Raw genomic sequence first — 19474 nt, 5'->3', positions numbered from 1 at the left:
GAGTGATCTATTGATAAATTTTATAATATAGCACAACTGAATGTACTCTCTGTATTTAGAAAGCGATGGAAGATTTATAAGCGTGAGCCTATGAATGTAAGGTGGAAGTTCGAGCCTATTGCAAGAAACGGAGGCAGAAGCGTATGAATCTTCTTTGTACTCCCTATATTCTGTTTATATGGACTGAATAAAGGGGAGAACATATTGTGCAGCCATATTCCAATATTGGTCTTACAAATGAAATATAAAGAAGTTTATGAATATAAGGGTCACCAAAATCATTTAAAAACCGTTTTATAAATTAGTAAAAGCTTATTTTATAAAACACCATTTGCAAAAACTATTTAGATCATCTTGTAGGAGTAAACAGTCGTCAAGTGAGTCAATACGTTTAAAATTTGAATGTCATCAGCGTAAATTAAAACAGATGAGTGGTTTATAATAGAAGGTAAGTCGTTAACGTACAAATTAAACAGTAAAGGACCTAAGTGGCTACCTTGTGGTACGCCAGAGTTGGTATAAAAATATGATGACCGCTCATTCCTAAAAACTACGCTGCATGATCTATTATATAAGTACGAGATCCAACTAACAAATTTATCGTTAAGGCCTTGGGATTTAAGTTTGGAAGTTAATGTTTTATGGCACAATTTATCAAAGGCCTTACTGAAGTCTGTTTAGACACAGTGAACTTGTTTCCGTTTTTCAAACGAATTTAAACATAAAGAACTGAAATGAAAGAGGTTAGTAACTGTTGAGTTATTTTGAACAAAACATAGACAAATCATAGACTAAAGACTTGCAATTAAACGATATGAATTTACAAATAATGGACTCAAATAACTTAGGGATGACGGACAGTTTTGCAATTGGACGATAATTTTGTATATCATTTGCACTCCCCTTTTTATGTATCGGTGTTATGTACGAACTCTTCCAAATTTCAGGAAAAATTGAAGATTTAAACAATTCATTAAAAAGAATATAAAGAGGATAGGATAAATAGAATGCGCTTTTTTTTTTCAAAATATAAGTGTAATGTAGCCTACCCCACAGGTCTAACATTTACTCCTACTTGCCAACCTATGAAACACCATTCTTCATCATTACCAACCTAAACAGCATTATGACCTTCAGCCACATGCTCATTCTTTAACCTCAACTCGTTGCGAATTGTACTTCTTTAATTATTTATTATTAATACTAGAATTATAAATGAATTAAAACTTAAAGTAAACTAATGACTAATATTTACATAGTGTCGAAACCAAATTAATTTTTGAATGCAAATTATAAAAAAATTACCATTAATTTTTCAATAAAAATCAAATAAAATGGTACAACCAGCCGCAGCATCAGAGGATCTCTGCCAATTCCTCCGAGCACCAAGCCTCAAAATATTCAAGTAGCAACGTTCATGTCCGCAATCGGATACTCTGCCCTCCAAATATACAACTCACATCCACCGACTCCTGACAGGAAGCTCGACGAGGTAAAGAAACTTTTTGAAACATATTTCACTCCAAAAACTAACACAACATTTGCGAGGAACAAATTTAACAATGTAGTTCAATTGGATGGCAAATCCATAGACGAACTCGTGTCAAGACTTCGTTTACAAGCGCTGAAGTGTGCTTTTGAAGGGCTCAACGACAGCCTTCTCAGAGACCAACTCATACTCGGTATCAAAAGCGACGATCTTCGCACAAAACTGTTATCCCAAGACATATTTCTTGAAAATGAAATCCAACTGTGGCAGGCTACAGAAATGGCTCAAAAACAATCTGCCCAAATCGTCAATGAAGGCGATAAGACAGCAACAAAAGTAAAAAATTTGACTGCCGCAATTGTGGTAAAAACCATCTAATCCGTAAATGTTCCGCCTACAATCATGTTTGCAGAAAGTGCAATAAGAAAAATCATTTTGAAAAATTTTGCAGAGGCAAAACAGTGAAAAACCACCACAGAAGTAGTGACACATTGCCCAAAAGAAATTAATATATGTGAAGAATACGAAGAAGACGACGATTCACTTTTCATTTGTGCAGTTTCCGAAAACGTCAACCAGCAAACCGACAACTTTACTGAAAAACTATTCTAGAAGATAAACCATACACGATAAAACTAGACACGGGTGACCAGTGTATCGTGCTGCACACGTGTATTCAAAACCACCAATTTTAACCTTAAACCGAGTAGTGTAAAGCACTTCGCCTCGTTCAGTAATCACCGAATAAAGGTTCTTGGCGAAGCACTCATACAGTGCTCAATAGCAGGCAAACTGTGCAAAATATCTTTTAAAGTCGTAACCAAAGACATCAAACCAATTCTAGGAGTCAATGCTTGCGAAAAACTAGGACTTGTCACCGGAGTCAACCAAGTTAAAATAGATGACAGCATTTTTGAAGGTCTAGGTTGTCTCAAAGACTACGAATACGATATTGACCTCGTAGAAAAAAATCCTTCATTCGTAATTGCACCTCCAACACGAATTGCATATAAAATTCGTGACGAGGAACTTGATAGAATGGTCAAATTAGGAGTCATCGAGTCCATGAGAAAAGCTGCTCCCTCCGTGTCACCTATGGTCGTGGTTCGAAAAAACAAAAATATATTGCGTCGTCATCATCCTATGCAAACAATCGAAGAAATATCAGCTCAAATCAACGGTTCCAAACTATTAACCTTGCTAGATTGCAAACGTGGATTCTGGCAAACTCGAGTCTCCGATAGAACCAAGAAAATACTAATGTTTTCAAAACCTTGGGGCAGATATGCCTGCCAAAGATTACCTTTAGGCATACCTGCCACCCTGAAGTATTTCAAAGCATTATGAAGTCCCTTTTATCACATTAAAAATTTCAATTGACCATATTTTAATTTATTCTAGATCTAGGGAAGACCTACGAAAAACCACAACCGAGGTGATCAAAATCTTGACCGATAAGTGTCTTACTCTCAACAAATCAAAATGTGTGTTCGAGAAGCCAAAGATCAAAAACATTTAGGCCACATAATAAGCGAGCACGGAATGACAGCTGATCCAGATAAGACGGAGGCAATAAAACGACTTAAGTCACCAAGAAACAGAAAAAAACTAAAGAGAGAGTTCTCGGCAAATTCACTTATCTGAGTAAGTTTATTCCACATTTTTCTTCATTAACTACTAAATTACTCGCGCTACTGGAAAAATCGACTCCATGGGAATGGAACGATGTCCATGAGCAAGATTACATAAAACTTAAATCCACTATTTTTAACACTCCCGAATTAAAACTGTATGACTTTAATGATGATGTAAAGCTTCAAGCTGATGTTAGCTCTACCGCGTTAGGTGAAAGTTCTCCTGCAAAAGGAACAACCAATCTCTTATGCATCAAAAGCCTTCACCGATTGCCATAAAAAATACTCGCAATTGGAGAAAGAGGCTCTAGAGATTAAATTCGGCTACGAAAAATTCTATCAATACGTCTGGGGCAAGAACCACTAAAAGCTATCTTCAAAAAACCTCTTCACTCTTCCCCAGCCCGTCTTCAATGAATTCGCTTAAGTCTTCTGACGTACGAAACAATAACAAACAATGCAAACAGATGTTCATCGCTGACCTTCTATGCCGAAATTGCACCAACGTTTCACAACCAGATTAAAAAGATTCAGATTTACAGGTTCAAGTTGTTTTGTTCATATCAGACAAAGAATTAGAAAAGCTTCTCAAATTAACTAAATCTGATGCTACCTGCAAACAATTGAGCGAATTAATAATTAACGGATGGTCAGATGACGTTGACCATCTCCCATCAAGTCTGAAAAGCTATTGGAATTTCAGAGAGGAGCCCTCTATTTACTATGGCATTATATGCAAAGCGCACAAAAATGCGCTGCTTGTCAAGACTTCCAACGAAACAATAACAACATATGTTTAGGCGAGAAAGAAATACCCAACTACCCCTTTGAAATTGTTGCTTCGGACATATTCCAGATTAAAGGTAACGACTATGTTGTAGTAACAGACAGTTACTCAGGTTCTATCAAATTCGATAAAATGAAAGAACCAACAGCTAGAAGTGTGATAACATTTCTAAAAAACATTTTCGCATTAAAAGGAATCCCAAGGGTTTTGGAGACCGATAATGGACCTCAGTACTCTTGCAGTGAATTCAAAAAATTTTCATCCGACTGGAAATTTGACCATGTCACTAGTTCTCCTTATCATCCTAGGGGAAATGGATTGGCAGAGAAAGCAGTACAAACATCCAAAGCAATTTTAAAAAAATGCACTTACGACAACTCAGACTAGCAACTAGGTATTCTTAATTTTATGAATACCCCTAGAGGAGACCTTGGAAGTCCAGCTCAGCGTCTATACTCAAGGAATCTGAGATCCCTTGTTCCAGCAACTTTGTCGTCACTTGTAACACAACAACCTCACCTCAAAACATCAGTAAAGAGTTACAAGAGGACTCCGGTGGGCTGATAATTTAGCTAGTATGAGTGGAAGCCGAAAGCGTGGTAGACCATACTTCCACTGGAGAGAAGGACGCCCGAAGTCTTGAGGTGAGCAACTGGATGTTGTCGTCGGCTCGCGATCCGGATAAATGGAGAGACTTGTTGTATGAAGCCAACCATAATAAGCAAGAGCTGTGCTTTTAACAAGACAGTACGGTTTCCTACAGCTCTTGCCACCATTAATTTGTGGAAGGAAACATATGGTAAGCGTATAGAGTCACGTTACGGATCTGTGAACTGGCCTCCGAGATCTTGTTTGACTATTGATGTCGCTAGTCTACGCCTATAAGTCCGAAAATTGACAACTTGGAGGATAACATTCGCCACCTTATAGTCGATGTACGTCCATAAATTTTGGAAAAATAATCGAAAATTGAACCTCCAGATTCAAGTACACCCGAGCCTACCGTGACGGCCATATGCCAGAAATCATATCACAATTATAATTCCAAAAGATTTTTTTCCAAATACAGTACAATTCATTTTTAAAAGTTCTATACCTCTTAAAAAAAGAAACACCCTTTGCATTAAAAATTTAAAACACTTACCTCATCATCACCATCCAAATAGAAATAAAATTGATTCGGGCTAAGATACTTCTGCAGTAATTCCTTGGCAACTCGAACAGACATTTCACTTTGGACAAATGGATGTTGCAACAAACGTTCGGCAGTTGGACGCTTCTTTGGATTTTTAGTTAGCGCAGTTTTGATGAAATTATGAAATGTTGGACTCCATTTATCTTTGTCTTTCAGTGCTGGTGGCTTGAAGCCACTTTTTGACATTAGGAACAATGCGCGCATTGGATGGAGATCGAACATTGGAGGTTGTAGTTCAGCAAGTTCTATACAAAAAACAAAACAAAATATTTATTAGTACTTTTTGGTTGTTTTAAAAATGTTCACTCAAAAGGTCAAATAATTATTTTGATTCAAGTTAAATAAAGCAAAACAAAAACTTTGATGTACCTCGAGGGTAAACCATTTGGTGTTCTCTAAAAGTTCTCTACGTCTACACATACTGGTTGTTGTTTGAGACTCGAGAGTTCGAGTTGGGTTAGGTTGAGTTGATAGACGAACTTTTTTAAATTCAACTAAAAGTAAAGTGATAATAACCCCTAGAGAGGAGAAGAGTATTTCATCAGACAAAGTTTAGAAGCAATGAGTTCTAAACTATTTTTACTGATACTTGGTACTTATGTATGCATATTATATAGGAACCAACAAGTTGGAAAACACTTTGAAAGTTAATTGAAAATAATGATTTTCTTTTGTGTTATATTTTAGCATTTTTTTTGCTAGCAAATATGTTAAAGTTATAAACAATTAGTTAGACAGGTAGGTAATTAATACCAGAACTTGTGGAGGTTTTCAAAACCGTTTTAATTTCCATATAAAAAAGAGAAAAAAATAACCCCCTTGGGGAAGCCATAACGTGATGGGCTCTAAAAAAAGAGTATTGTGGAACTAGTTCTTCAACAGAAGTGTTCGGTTGGAGTAGAAATGTTGCAACGATTATTCTAGCGGAAAAATTCTTGGAATAAAATCAAGAGTTAAACGATTTTGTGAACACATTATGTGGTTTACGACGGTATTCACAGAGTTATTCTGATATCTCTCTCTTCTAGAATTACCTTAATATCAATATCAAAAAACCTTCTTTTAAAAAGTAGTTCAAGAAAAGAAGAGTATTCCAGAAAAATTAGATACAAAATTCATTGATTTGAAAAAAATCGTAAAAAGCCTAACTTTCCTATAGAAGTTAATTTATAAGTCTGATAGCCGCTATCTGCGTTTTTACCCACATGATAAAATAAAATCAAAAATCATATCAAAACATTCCTGGGGCAAGTTTACATGAGCTAAAGTTGGTAAGCTTACCACAATTAAAAGAAATAAAGAGGAAAAAAACCTTGTCTGTTTTTAAGTGATAAAGCTAAGATTTTCTAAGTTAACTCCTACTACTTCTAGTGTTTTGGCCTAGCACCTTATTAATTCTCAATTTTTGGTTAATTGCAGTTTTACCCAAGTTCCTTGAAAATTGTAGATTTTTTTTAAAGAAATCTGCGGCATCACAGTGAAGATCATGTAACTCTACACAATAAAGAGTAAAACTTTAAAGAAAAACTTCCGAAAACACTAGGGTGAGTCGTTGAGTAGTTTTCTTTTGAATTATTGGTTACAAAACTGACTGAAGTATCGGGCTCTTAATCTTGTCAAAAAGTCAGTATCATAATTCAGCGAACAGAAAAATTGGAATATATTGTAAACATATTTTTAAGTTTTGAAAAGAAGTTTTTGCAGAGATGAGAAACCCACCACAACTGTTTTTATCCGGGTTTGTGGAAGAATTTTGTGGTACTCATATGCTAGCGGATAGAACTCATTGTACTTATTGTCGAACGGTGCACATATCCGAGTATATGTAGCTTCTCTAAATCATCATCGACCCAAACAGCTCAAGATATTACGGTAGCCTTAGGAGACCTTTTTACAAGGACTTGGTAGTATTCGCTTACAAGGTCCAATTGACTAAGTAATTGAAGGCGTCCAACCATATTGGAGCGTGAATAAGACAACGAATTGGGAGGAAAATCAACAAATAAAATAAAGAAATTGTGAAGTAGTGCCATCATTGGTGCATTTTTCTTCGAAAATGAAGCTGGTGGGAGCAAAACGGGACTAATACCTGATTAGTAACGAAGATAGAGCTCCAGATCATCTTTGATTCATTAAAGAAAAAGAAGTCAGCCGGTGGAAATGTAACATCTACCAAAATCTTTGATATTAAAAATGGTCTTCAGCAGGGAGCGGTTAATTCGCCGATCTTGTTCAGCATTTACATCAGTCCGATAGCAAGTCTGTCTCTGGCAATAGGGTACGCCGAAGAAGGTTATCAAGACACTTTAGCAGGCTGACTTCGACAAGATTCTGCAATATTCCTATGACTGGAAGTTGAAAATCAACTTTCAGAAATGCGAAACTATTTTGTTCAGGACTCGGCTGTATGGTGCTTTAAGGGTAAGAGAAAGAACTGGACAAATCTAGAGTTCGTTGGACCAAATCGACAGCCACTGGCGAATAAAAGTGTAGTAAAGTACCTTGGCATCTGGTTGGGTCAGTACTTGTATTTCGACAGACATATGAGTGCTGATCTGGCCAGAGCTAGGGGAGCCTTTGCCCTGACAAAACGGTTGTTTTTTAGCAGCTGTCTTGACAGCAGGATGAAGGTGATTTGCTACATGGCTCTTATACGGCCCATGGTTGCTTAGGGTGCCCAGTATGGTTCAAAGTTGCTCCCCCTCAATTGGAAAAGATTCGGGTATTTGAGAGAAAATGTCTGCGACGTTGCCTTGGACTACACAGAACACCAGAGTCGGAGTATAAACATAACTATTCGAACCAGGTTCTATACAACAGAGCCTACTTAAACAGAATAGATAATTTCTTGCTGAAGCGTGGTAGGGTTCACATTGCGAGAGCGACTAAAAGCTTAATACCCCAACAATGAAAACTACGAAAGTGCACGTTTAAGTGGCAACATTCCGCCTGAAGCTTCTCTCTATTTAGACAGGATAGGGAGCCGGTTCAGCTAATCTACCATGTCAGCCATAAAACTGTAAAAAGGCGCCTCCTTTGCAGTCGAGACGTCCTCGCACTGGACGGAGCTGAGCGCCTTCGGTTCAGTAGGACTGTTTCCGATAGGGAACGAAGAGATAGTTTGAGACAGGAGAACCAGTATTGGTGGCTTCAAATTGAGAATGTCATTTGAAGTTGTCTAGGGCGTTTGGTCTTGGCCGGTTACATAGGTTTAAGGATTAAAACAAATTAAACTGTTGGGCGACACAAATCAATGCTATTTATGGAAGTAGCGATAAAATAATGAGATACATGAAACCTTACGACGACGACGGTGCTCGACAGATGCAAACGTTTTAGTAATACAACGGTCAGAATTTAATGAGCTTATCATACGCTGCTGTTGGTAGTCCACATCCGAAGAACAAGGATGCGAAACTAAAAACGAATATGAAAAACTGAGGGTACCTACTGTTATCAGCGAAACAATTTCGTGGGTTAGAAGTTTCAGACAAAAGATCATTTATAAAAATAAGGAAGAGCGCCGGAGACAAAACGAAGCGTTTATTTTGTGGATATCAGATTTGAACCCGTCCAATACTACTTAACGAAAAAGGAATTCATCTATACCAAATGCACACATTTTCAACAAGAGAACTTGTTGCCAAACTCTATCAAATGACCTTGAAATATATCAAGTGCAATAATCTTACTTTCTCCAAGACGATGTAAAGATCTCTTCCACTGTTCGGTGAGAAAACCATGAGATTACCAGTGGACCTATTGCAACGAAATCTATATTGCCGGTCATTAAAAAGATTCCGCTCTTCAAGATATTTCTTAAGCTGAACATTTATCAGCATTTCTATGACCTTGGAAAGGAGGGATGTAAGTGCAATTGGACGATAGTAAGAGAAGGAGGAGGATTCGTCATTTTTAGGGACAGGGTGGACAAATGCAGTTTTCCATCGACTCGGAAAGAGACCTGTAGAATAGGACAGATGGAAAAGCTTACGCAGTGGATACCATCCTGACCAGCGGATTTATGTGTGTTTAGGTCTCTTAGGACTCTCGCCACAGAGTGCAAAAAAAGATTGGTCGCATAGAATCGTTTCCGCTTTCAAGTACAGGCGGATTCATGTCACTCACTGGCTGTATCGAATTAATTGGCTTAAATAGGGAGTGTCATTAGAAACGAGCGTAGGAACCGACGAAGACGTAGTATTACGCACATTTTTTACAAATAACCAGACACCCAATGGTAGATTGGGACATTGTAGTATTTTTGCCGTAATTTTTGGCCATGCAAAAATTTAATGCGTCATATATGTCCGTTACAGGTTTTTCTAGCTTGTTTAAACTTATTCCGGTTTTCCTCAATTGGGTTGGCTTTGTAATTCCGGAAACTTACATTTTTGATCCTAATGACCTCTTTACAGCTCGAATCAAACCATTTTTTTCTTTGGGTTTGATAGATTTTACCCTATTCGGTTTAAAATTTCTCATTCCACAAATCTACGTCACTATCGAGAAAGCATAGTGACCAGTTAAAGTTCCTGAAGAATTCATTGAGACCGTCCCAGTTGGTTTCTTCATATTGCCGAACGGTTTTCGTAGGGGTTTTAACTATAACTGGTGTTTTTTGGCATGAGAAATTTGCAGATATGACACAATGGTCTGATGTAGTTAGAGGCGATAATACACAGACATTATATTTATTAAGTAATATAGCGTCATGGTAGGAGTAACCCTTCATATCAATTTAAAGTCAATTTTGATGTACCTCCAGGGAGTCACCTTGGTCCATTGCTGTTTATTTAATTTATTAATCACCCTTCTGTTTTAAATACTGGTTATTCCATATATGTAATTTATGCAGATGATGGTAAAATATTTGAGGACTGTAAAAGATCTAAAAAAGATCTTAATCAATTTTGGAAATGATGCAATAAAAATAGTTTGATTTTAAATATTGACATATAAGATAATGTTTTTGACAAGCAAATGTAATACAATAAAAACGACAATATGTATTTTGAATTCGTAACGTTTGAATAGAGAATCCCAGTTTTTTGACATTGGTAATGTATTTATTTTCGTCAAAAGATTCTCCAGAGAGTTCCGTGATCCATCCGGTATCAAAATTCCGTATGATTTGTTTATCAGGGCAATTCTTGAATATGCTTACGTTATATGGTCGTCATACTATACCATTTAAAGGAAACTTCTGGTGAGCGTATTATCTCAAGTCGTGGGCCTGCTGCGGGCGTGGCCTCCAAGATCGTGCGATTTAACACTGCTGGGATTATGTTAAGATGCTTGTCTACGCAGATAAGTACAAGACGATAGAGGTCTTATAAGAGAATATTCGGCGTGTTATTGCTGACACAAAATGTGGTCAGAAATTGAGCCTCTAGGCTGGAATTTATTATTGAAAAGTAAACGCCTAAAAAAACACCGTCTACATTATTCATTTTCATGGCACGAAAAAACAATTTTTTTAATTTGAACCAGAAAAAATGTGTAGCGTTTATTCTAGTAAAAAGGTGATTGGCGTAATTTTTGGAAGCCATTTTATTTTCATCTATTAGAAGAATTTCAATATCCTGGATTTATCGATACAATTTTGAGATACACAATCTTCTATACAATTATATTACTCCTTTTTTATACCTATAATTTATGAATCATTTATTATAGCTCATAACAACTTTTGTCATCTATTATTCTTCTTCATGAAAAACAAACTTTTAGTCATAATATTTCAGAAATCGAGGTTTAAGAGAGATGACGACGCAAGGCTTTGGAAAAAGTGTAATAAATTAGTTAATTTTATCGAGGTACTAGGACGGCTAATTGAAAACAATAAAGCGAATTACTTTTGTGTTTCCAAGAAGTCTGATTTGGATTTTATTAAAAGCTGTTACAAAAGCACTTCCCTTACATCAGAGGAATGGTCATTATCAAGTATTAAATCATTCCTATTTTAATGTTGAAGATTTATAACATCAATAATTTTCGTTAAGCTCTTTAACAAGAACCCTATAAGCTTCGATTAGACCCAACAATACTACAATTTTAACTTCCAAGAATTTTTTGATTGCGCCCTTATGCTTTTAAGGGTCTAATCAATATCTACAATACTTTGCTTTGTCGTCGACCCGAACCCAATGAACTAGGTAAGGTAAACTCAAATATCCCATTTCCCCAATTTTTATTTTGTTTGGCACATCGATTAAATATAAGAAAACATGATAGAAAAATAAAAACATACCAATAGCTGTAATTCCACACGCCCATATATCACATAATTGATTGTAGCCACCCTTCCGTTCAACAGCTGCTACCTCGGGTGCCATCCAATAAGGTGTTCCTGGAAATTTAAAGAAAAAGGAAGAATAAGGATAAGAAAGTTCTAGAAAAATGTTTTTTTTTTTTTGGTAAATGTAAGAATATTTTTTTCTAGAGTTTTGAAATACAAAGCATCCTCAAGAATTCACTGAACTTGTATTCAAGGATGACACTCTAAAGTTTGCTTCTTTCACTAAAGCAAGTCATACTTATATAACTATACAAAAATAAAGGACGAGTTATGTGTTCGTTAAAAAAAAAATCTAGAATAAGACTTCTAATTAAAAACCTAAGGGCTATCATGATATATAGAATTCTAAACAAGGTGTATAGAAACGTTATTCTTTATGCCCTTTCACAAGAGGGTTAAAGTGTATGAAAGGAATATGTGTTGTGTACAACTAGTGTCACCTGGAGTGTGTAGTGTAGTAACATTTTAAGGAGCTTTCAAGGTGTGATTTCATTTTTCAACACAACTTTTTGAGAACATTCATTTAAACCAACGGGAACTGAACCTCACTCAGAAGCGATTTATTTTTTGTTGGCTATGGGTGGGTGGATAATTGGACTTTGCAAAGGTTACATTTATTATTTTACATTTAAAAAAAAGGACTCCTTTCACTAACATTGATATCACTTGCACAAAATAAGCCAAAAGCAGGGAAGTCAAATTATATACTACCAGAAGAGTTTGAAAAGAATGCAATCTTTTGCGAATAAATTCTTTAGAGACATAGAACTGAAATTGAACAAAACTAAAATGATTGATTTGTGAAATAGTCTTCTGGGATTTCTTGGAATTTGGGTTTATCAACTTAGATTTCTGTCTCCACAGAAAATAGTCAAGCGACGTTAAATAACAAATTTAAAGGTCCGTAACGTGTAACTATGCGGTAACCACATGTGTTCTTTAATAAATCAATTGTGACAGGAGCTGTGTGACATGTTTCATCATTCAGTCAAAACCAATGCTCCAGCAAATCATGGTTGTTCAATTGGTGAACGAAAAAGTCAATTCTCATGGCTGTATAGTGGTCACTATTGACTGCTATGTTCTTATCAGCATCGTTTTAAAAAATAACCCTGAAATCCCAAACAGAAAAACAGTTCAACAAATTCTTATATGAAATTCGAAGGATTGCAATTATTTTAAAATCATTCGCGTCTTTGCATCTGCTGATTCCCATTTACGTCGAAGGTCACCCTCTTGGACATGAAACGAGTCTCACTGTATCCAATAGGCCTTCAGAGTCGGACTTCTGTCGGAGATATCAGCCCATTCTGTTTTTTCCTTGTGTTCCTGCAAACGAGAGTCTTCTTGTTGAGCCTACCTTCCAACTCGTCGTTGCTCCAGCCAGAAGTGGGTTCGTTGGACCACTTCTTTTCCTTCTTGTCGTCTGCAATGCTTACAATCTTGCTTATATGGTCTCCTCTTGATGTCACGTTTCGTATGGTAAACCTAGATATCGTTCCTGGGCCTATAAATACCAGAAACCAACTTCTGCACTTTAGAGTTGGTTCTTATTCGTTTTCCCGGGTGGGAAACAACTTCGGAAGCAATGTTGTTGTTGTTACTTTGACCAGTTGAATACTTTCTGTTTCCAAAGTGTTGTCATGCGGTTCGTCTTCGCAATAATCTGCGCTGTCGCTGTAGATGCCCAATCTTATTGCAGTTCCAGCATCGTGCTGGTCCGCCTCGCTGACTCTTTTCCACAGTACCCTTCTGACAAGAGCATTCTTGGACTTCTAATTCTCTTAGGCGATGCACGTTTTCGGAAGCTTGTTCTGCAGCTTCCTTCGTGAGAGCGAAGGCAGTGTCCGCTTTCCGGCAGTAATGATAGCCTTTTGGAGATTGACATCGCCCAAAGCTCTTACAAAGGCTTTAACAGCAATGTGATTCATTATCTCGTTACCAGCTGCCTGAAGCAGCTGCAGATTTTTTCACCTCTTTTCTGTGTTCTATTGTTAAGCTAAACTCGGACGAATTCTGCCATGTGGATATCACCAAAACGCTGTTCAACTGCGTTTACCATGTGAAGTCACCACTCTTGCTGCTGGGATGGTTTGTAGCAGTTCAGCAGCAGATCGTCTTAAAGCAAGAGTAAGAGCAATGTATTTTTGGTGATCTTCCCAGCCGTTTGTTAACGCTGCTGCTTTAAACTGTTTTTTGTAGGTTGACCACGAAATCTGACCTTCAAAGCTTGGAGGATCCACTTCTCCCTTTATTGAGCAATCACCAGAAGGTTCTCGAGCTTTCATCTTTCGCACCTTTTCTAGTTCATTTGTGAGGGTTTCGATTTGTGTGTTTATTTTCTCGAAACGTGCATTTTTTTTTCGACGCGCTCTTCGAGAGTATTGGTTTTCTCTTCGAAGTCCGCAAATCTGCCTTTTAAAAGGTTTCTCTGTTTGTCGAACCGCTCTAGAATATTCAGCTGTTCTTGCTTTTGGTTGCTTTTTAGGGCTTCTAGTTGTTTCAAGACATCATTCCTTTGAGTTTCTAGTTGTTTGAGAACATTCTGCTGTTCTTGCTTTTGGTCATTTCTTTGAGTTTCTCCTCAAATTTGGCCAAAAGAACTGCCGTTTAACGAGTTCGGTTGTTACGCCTGTCCCACTTAAGCCACGTTTGCTTAGTTCTTCCTTTAGCTCAGGGAAAGTTAAGTCTTTCAAAACTTTATTAATTTTTTTATTTTCAACTTCACTTATTTACACAAAATAGTTCAATCACTGCTCACTGTTTTCATTCACAACAAGTTGTAATACCACTTCTGACTCCAATGTAATAATTAAAACTTATTCACACTTGTAAATAAAAATCGCAGTTCACAATTGAAAATGAACCGCTTCGCTTCCGAGCGCCTATTTGTGTACCTCACATCGGTTCGAGAAACTACTAGGTTCTTGTAGGCGTTGAATGTTCTCGAAGCGAGTTTTCCTCTTAATCACTAGATGTCCCCTTATTCTAAATGTTGTGACATCCCTCTATCTCCTCGATCGCGCGATTCTCATGCTCCTTTTTTTCATCTAAGAAGCCGGTGTTCCTCTCTCCTTTTCTGCTCGTAGAGCTCGCGAGCAGCTCTAGTCCTTTTGTGCAGCGCCGTTTTGTATGCCTCTTGTTTCGCTGCGTGCATTCGTCGTCAAACCAGGGGTTTCGCTGTGGTGGCCGTGTGAAACCTAGCACTTCAGAGGCGGCATCTCTGATGGCTGCAAGGCATTGTTGGCACTGGTTTTCAATGCTTAATGCAGGCGGCATAGGACTCCTTAAGAGGTTATTAGAGACTCGATCGGAAAAGGACATGGCAGTCTCTTGCGTTTGAAGCCGTCTAACGTCGAATCTTCTCACAGTTTTGGCTTGGATCGGGATATCCGTAGACGTACCTTGGCTACAACGAGGTAATGGTCGGAGTCAATGTTGGCCTCTCGGAATATTCGGATATCCTATATACTGGAGAAGTGTCGTGCGTCGATCGCAATGTGGTCAATCTAGTTGACGGTTGATTGACCAGGAGATTTACATGTCCCCTTTTGGATATTAAGATGTGGGAACTGCGTACTAGCTACCAGAACGTCTCGCCCCGCAGCTTGTCGTGCCACCAAAGATGTCTTCTCTTCCTATCTTGGCATTCAAATCTCCTAAGACAATTTTAATGTCATAGCCAGGGCACTGCACATATGTCTTGTCCAAGAGCTCGAAGAATATTTCTTTGGTGTCTTCATCTTTCTCCTCTGTTGGGGCATGCGCGCATATTAGGCTTATGTTGGAGAATTTAGCCTTGATGCGGATTGTCGTGATGCGCTCGCTCACACTGTTGAAACTCAAGACTTTTTGCCTGAGCCTAGTTCCAACAACAAATCCACATATCACAGTCTTTTAGTTTACGTTTGCCCGGTCCATCCCATCGCACTTCTTGGATTGCGGTAATATCTGCCTTGCCGCATTTTAGGGCTTCCGCTAGTTGTTCGGCTGCACATGGTCTGTTAAGGGACCTAACATTCCACGTAAAGGTCCGAAGTTCGTTGTCCTTATTTCGTTTGCGTACACAAATGGTTACTACTACAATATTCTTGTTTAGAACACTTATTAGTACTATATCATTAGGTGCTTTCTGCTTTAGGACCTATCATCGTTGCCTATCATTAGGTGTTGCTCTTTTTATTTTGGTGAGTTGGGAACAGTACGTACTACCTTTCTACCGAGGGCTATATAAAGTGTAATTCTCAACTTATTGCAAGTGTTTACTCTGATTATCAAAATAACATACATGACGATCAATTTTTGCGTCAAATAGCGCTTCCAGCAGTAAGGATCGATGTTGTTTTGGAAATCAATTCAAACATATTGGATGAAGTCGCAGGAGATATTAGGGAGTATTTGTCAATAGACACAGTAATTTTTTGTATTTAACTATACGGGCAAAGTCTTCGGTAACAGCCAGGACTTTCTAAACTATGTCAAAAATAGTTTGTTTGTTGTTTTTTTTTTTTTAAACCAGACATTCTCGTAAAGTACTCTTGTTTAAACAATTACTTGCAACCCTATTTGTCCCTTAATTTAATTTTAAATTCTTTTTCTCGTCAACTGCATTTTGCGTATTTTCAAATTTATTCTCTGAACTAATTTAAATTTCCATCCAACCTCTCATAACCTTCTTTCCTTCCTTCCTCCTTTTGAAAAATACTACTTCGTTCATTCTAAAGGACACACTACTTTTTCAAGTGCCTCCTTCCCTCTTTTTTATATTTTTCACAGTGTACTTATACGCCCCATTTTGCAACCTAACTCAGAGCGGAGATTTCCAGGAGATACCAGGGGACAGGTATCAGCAACAGACACCGGTACTTAATAAGGACTAAAAATTAAAAAAAAAGTGTAAATGAAAATGTTGTAGTACTGTACACTGTACAGTTATTATAAAGGGGGTAGGAGGCGGTTTTTATTTTTACAGGATGATGGTGTTAATAATAATAATCAAAGAAGGTTGTTCTTCAAAGTGAATGGCACAAGAGATCCTTAAGAGATTAATGGTGTCAGGGTACAAGCAAAGGACCTATTATATATCCATCATCATACTCGTGTCCTTACACTGCAGGTGTACGAGTTTACAGAGGCACAAGACAAGGTGATATTCGACAAAGAATAATTTGTTTAAGAAATCAAAGATTTAATATTGCCTCGAGGATGGCGGAGGATATATATGGGGCAGGGTCACTGAATCAACACAAGTAGCAATGTACTTTATTAAAATGAAGTTAATGTCCTTGATGTAAACTTGTTTGTTGCTTTTTTTATTGAGTTATAACTTTTTCAACAAACGAAGAAAAAAAGGAAGGAAGTGAAAGCTGTTTTGTTTTTATTCTTACGACAATCTTTACTCAAGGAGCCATGATTTCTAAAGGTGGGCGGGTTGGAGCATTTTGAATACAAATTAGTTGAGAAGCTCATGAAAAGAAGGAAGCCAAAAAGATTAGGAGGTATAAGGTAGGTTATATTTTTTCTTATGATTCAATTATGAAGGTTCATTTAGAAGTTCACTGCCCAAAAGAGTTGTCTCAAGTGTTTTCTATTTTTTATTTTATAAATATGAACTTATTTGAAGCGGTCAGTTACAGAAAAAGATTCTACATCTTTTGATGTCTATGTTGTATATTCTTCTGTTTGCTCTTAAGAAAGGATCTTAAAAGGACTTAAAAGGGACACTTAAGTTATTTCTAGAGGGAATTTGTCATTTATTTAATGAGGGTTCTACTTCTTACAAATTTCTAACTTATAACCAATCTATTTCTTGATATCTCGAACAGTTCGGTAGCAAGCTTTAATGGACTTAAATTCAAAAATGGTGTTTTCTTTTTAATGCATAAAGGTCGAATTGTTCACTTAATGTTCGAATCTTCCTAATTGATGATTTGCAGAAATTATTATTTGTAATAATTCTTAGCAACTTTATTTTTTAGGTGGTCCCTTGAGAATCGCACACAGCGAGGGGCTTTTGCATTCTTTTTTTCAGACGTTCTTCATCCTTTTTTTCAACCCTTCTTCATTGCCTCTTCATCCTAATTTCATCTACTCTTCATATACCTTTCATCTCCTTTTCATCCTTTCTACATACGTTTTTCATCTCCTCTTCATCCCTTACCTAACTAACATGGTCTTCTGTTCTTTGATTAGAAGCTACAAATCTTTCGAAAATAGGTTAGAATAGAAAAGAATAGAATAGAATAGAATAGAATAGAATAGAATAGAATAGAATAGTATAGAATAGAATAGAATAGAATAGAATAGAATAGAATAGAATAGAATAGAATAGAATAGAATAGAATAGAATAGAATAGAATAGAATAGAATAGAATAGAATAGAATAGAATAGAATAGAATAGAATAGAATAGAATAGAATAGAATAGAATAGAATAGAATAGAATAGAATAGAATAGAATAGAATAGAATAGAATAGAATAGAATAGAATAGAATAGAATAGAATAGAATAGAATAGAATAGAATAGAATAGAATAGAATAGAATAGAATAGAATAGAATAGAATAGAATAGAATAGAATAGAATAGAATAGAATAGAATAGAATAGAATAGAATAGAATAGAATAGAATAGAATAGAATAGAATAGAATAGAATAGAATAGAATAGAATAGAATAGAATAGAATAGAATAGAATAGAATAGAATAGAATAGAATAGAATAGAATAGAATAGAATAGAATAGAATAGAATAGAATAGAATAGAATAGAATAGAATAGAATAGAATAGAATAGAATAGAATAGAATAGAATAGAATAGAATAGAATAGAATAGAATAGAATAGAATAGAATAGAATAGAATAGAATAGAATAGAATAGAATAGAATAGAATAGAATAGAATAGAATAGAATAGAATAGAATAGAATAGAATAGAATAGAATAGAATAGAATAGAATAGAATAGAATAGAATAGAATAGAATAGAATAGAATAGAATAGAATAGAATAGAATAGAATAGAATAGAATAGAATAGAATAGAATAGAATAGAATAGAATAGAATAGAATAGAATAGAATAGAATAGAATAGAATAGAATAGAATAGAATAGAATAGAATAGAATAGAATAGAATAGAATAGAATAGAATAGAATAGAATAGAATAGAATAGAATAGAATAGAATAGAATAGAATAGAATAGAATAGAATAGAATAGAATAGAATAGAATAGAATAGAATAGAATAGAATAGAATAGAAAATAATATAATAGATAATATGTACTACATTGAAATAAGATTTTTCTAGAAAATCAACGTAAGACCTTTTCTGTTAGAATTTTCAGATATTAAAAGCTGAGTCAAAACATTGCAATTTTGCAACAATTTACAATGTTCATCACTTAAGTATATTCACCCGTCATGCAAACCCCCTCTAACCTCCCCTATTTGAAACCCCTTTCACCTTAAAATCTAAAGTTCGTTGTCTCTATAACATTTGCATTATGGTTCAAGGAGCAAATCCTTCTTCCTCTGAAGCTTGGGAATATAAAAACAAAATTAACATTTGTTTTCTTCAAGTTTTTAGCTTGATGTAATTTTGGTTTAAATTTATGTTAAGCAGACGGCACATTTCGGTTTTGGTGTTATGACGAAAAACAAAGTCTTTGCTTTCTTGCACTTATAAGGACTTTCACTCCTCCCTAAGATCATATTACACCTTTCATCAACTATGCAAATTCTAATGTAAGGACTTAATGCTCAGGCGTGGAGTGCGGTGAATACTTAATTTAATGTTGGACCATTTGCACACACAACAAAATATAAATATTCATTCATTTAAATTAATTTTTGAAGATTTACCAACACATTCGTACATATTTTGATTATCATGAAGGTAAATTAAAAAATAAGAATAATTTGTTTTTATTTTATTAAAATAGGCCAAGAATACTGTTGATATTTTATTAAAATTGCTCAAACGTGATTAACAGCAACAACAACAACAACAAAAACTCAAGTATGCTGTTCTATTGTGTACAGTGCATCAGTTGCATGCAGCAGCAACACTTGAGT

At 36.0% G+C, this 19474-nt stretch overlaps 1 protein-coding gene across 7 annotated transcripts in view; it reads right to left on the bottom strand.

The window, feature by feature from the left end:
* Nucleotides 1–19474, bottom strand: part of LOC129943113 (mitogen-activated protein kinase kinase kinase kinase 5) — a 206567-nt gene that overhangs the window by 58946 nt on the left and 128147 nt on the right. For all 7 annotated transcript variants that reach the window (XM_056052347.1, XM_056052348.1, XM_056052349.1 and 4 more), the window contains exons 3-4: nucleotides 11359–11457; nucleotides 5055–5350 (exon numbers count right to left, since the gene is read on the bottom strand). In XM_056052347.1, the coding sequence (XP_055908322.1) occupies nucleotides 5055–5350; nucleotides 11359–11457 (395 nt within the window). The remainder of the gene's footprint in view (nucleotides 1–5054; nucleotides 5351–11358; nucleotides 11458–19474) is intronic.

Source organism: Eupeodes corollae, chromosome 1 (assembly GCF_945859685.1).
Source record: "Eupeodes corollae chromosome 1, idEupCoro1.1, whole genome shotgun sequence".
Taxonomy (NCBI): Eukaryota; Metazoa; Arthropoda; class Insecta; order Diptera; family Syrphidae; genus Eupeodes; species Eupeodes corollae.
Note: the sequence above shows the minus strand (reverse complement) of the source record. Positions and strands in the feature narration are given on the sequence as shown.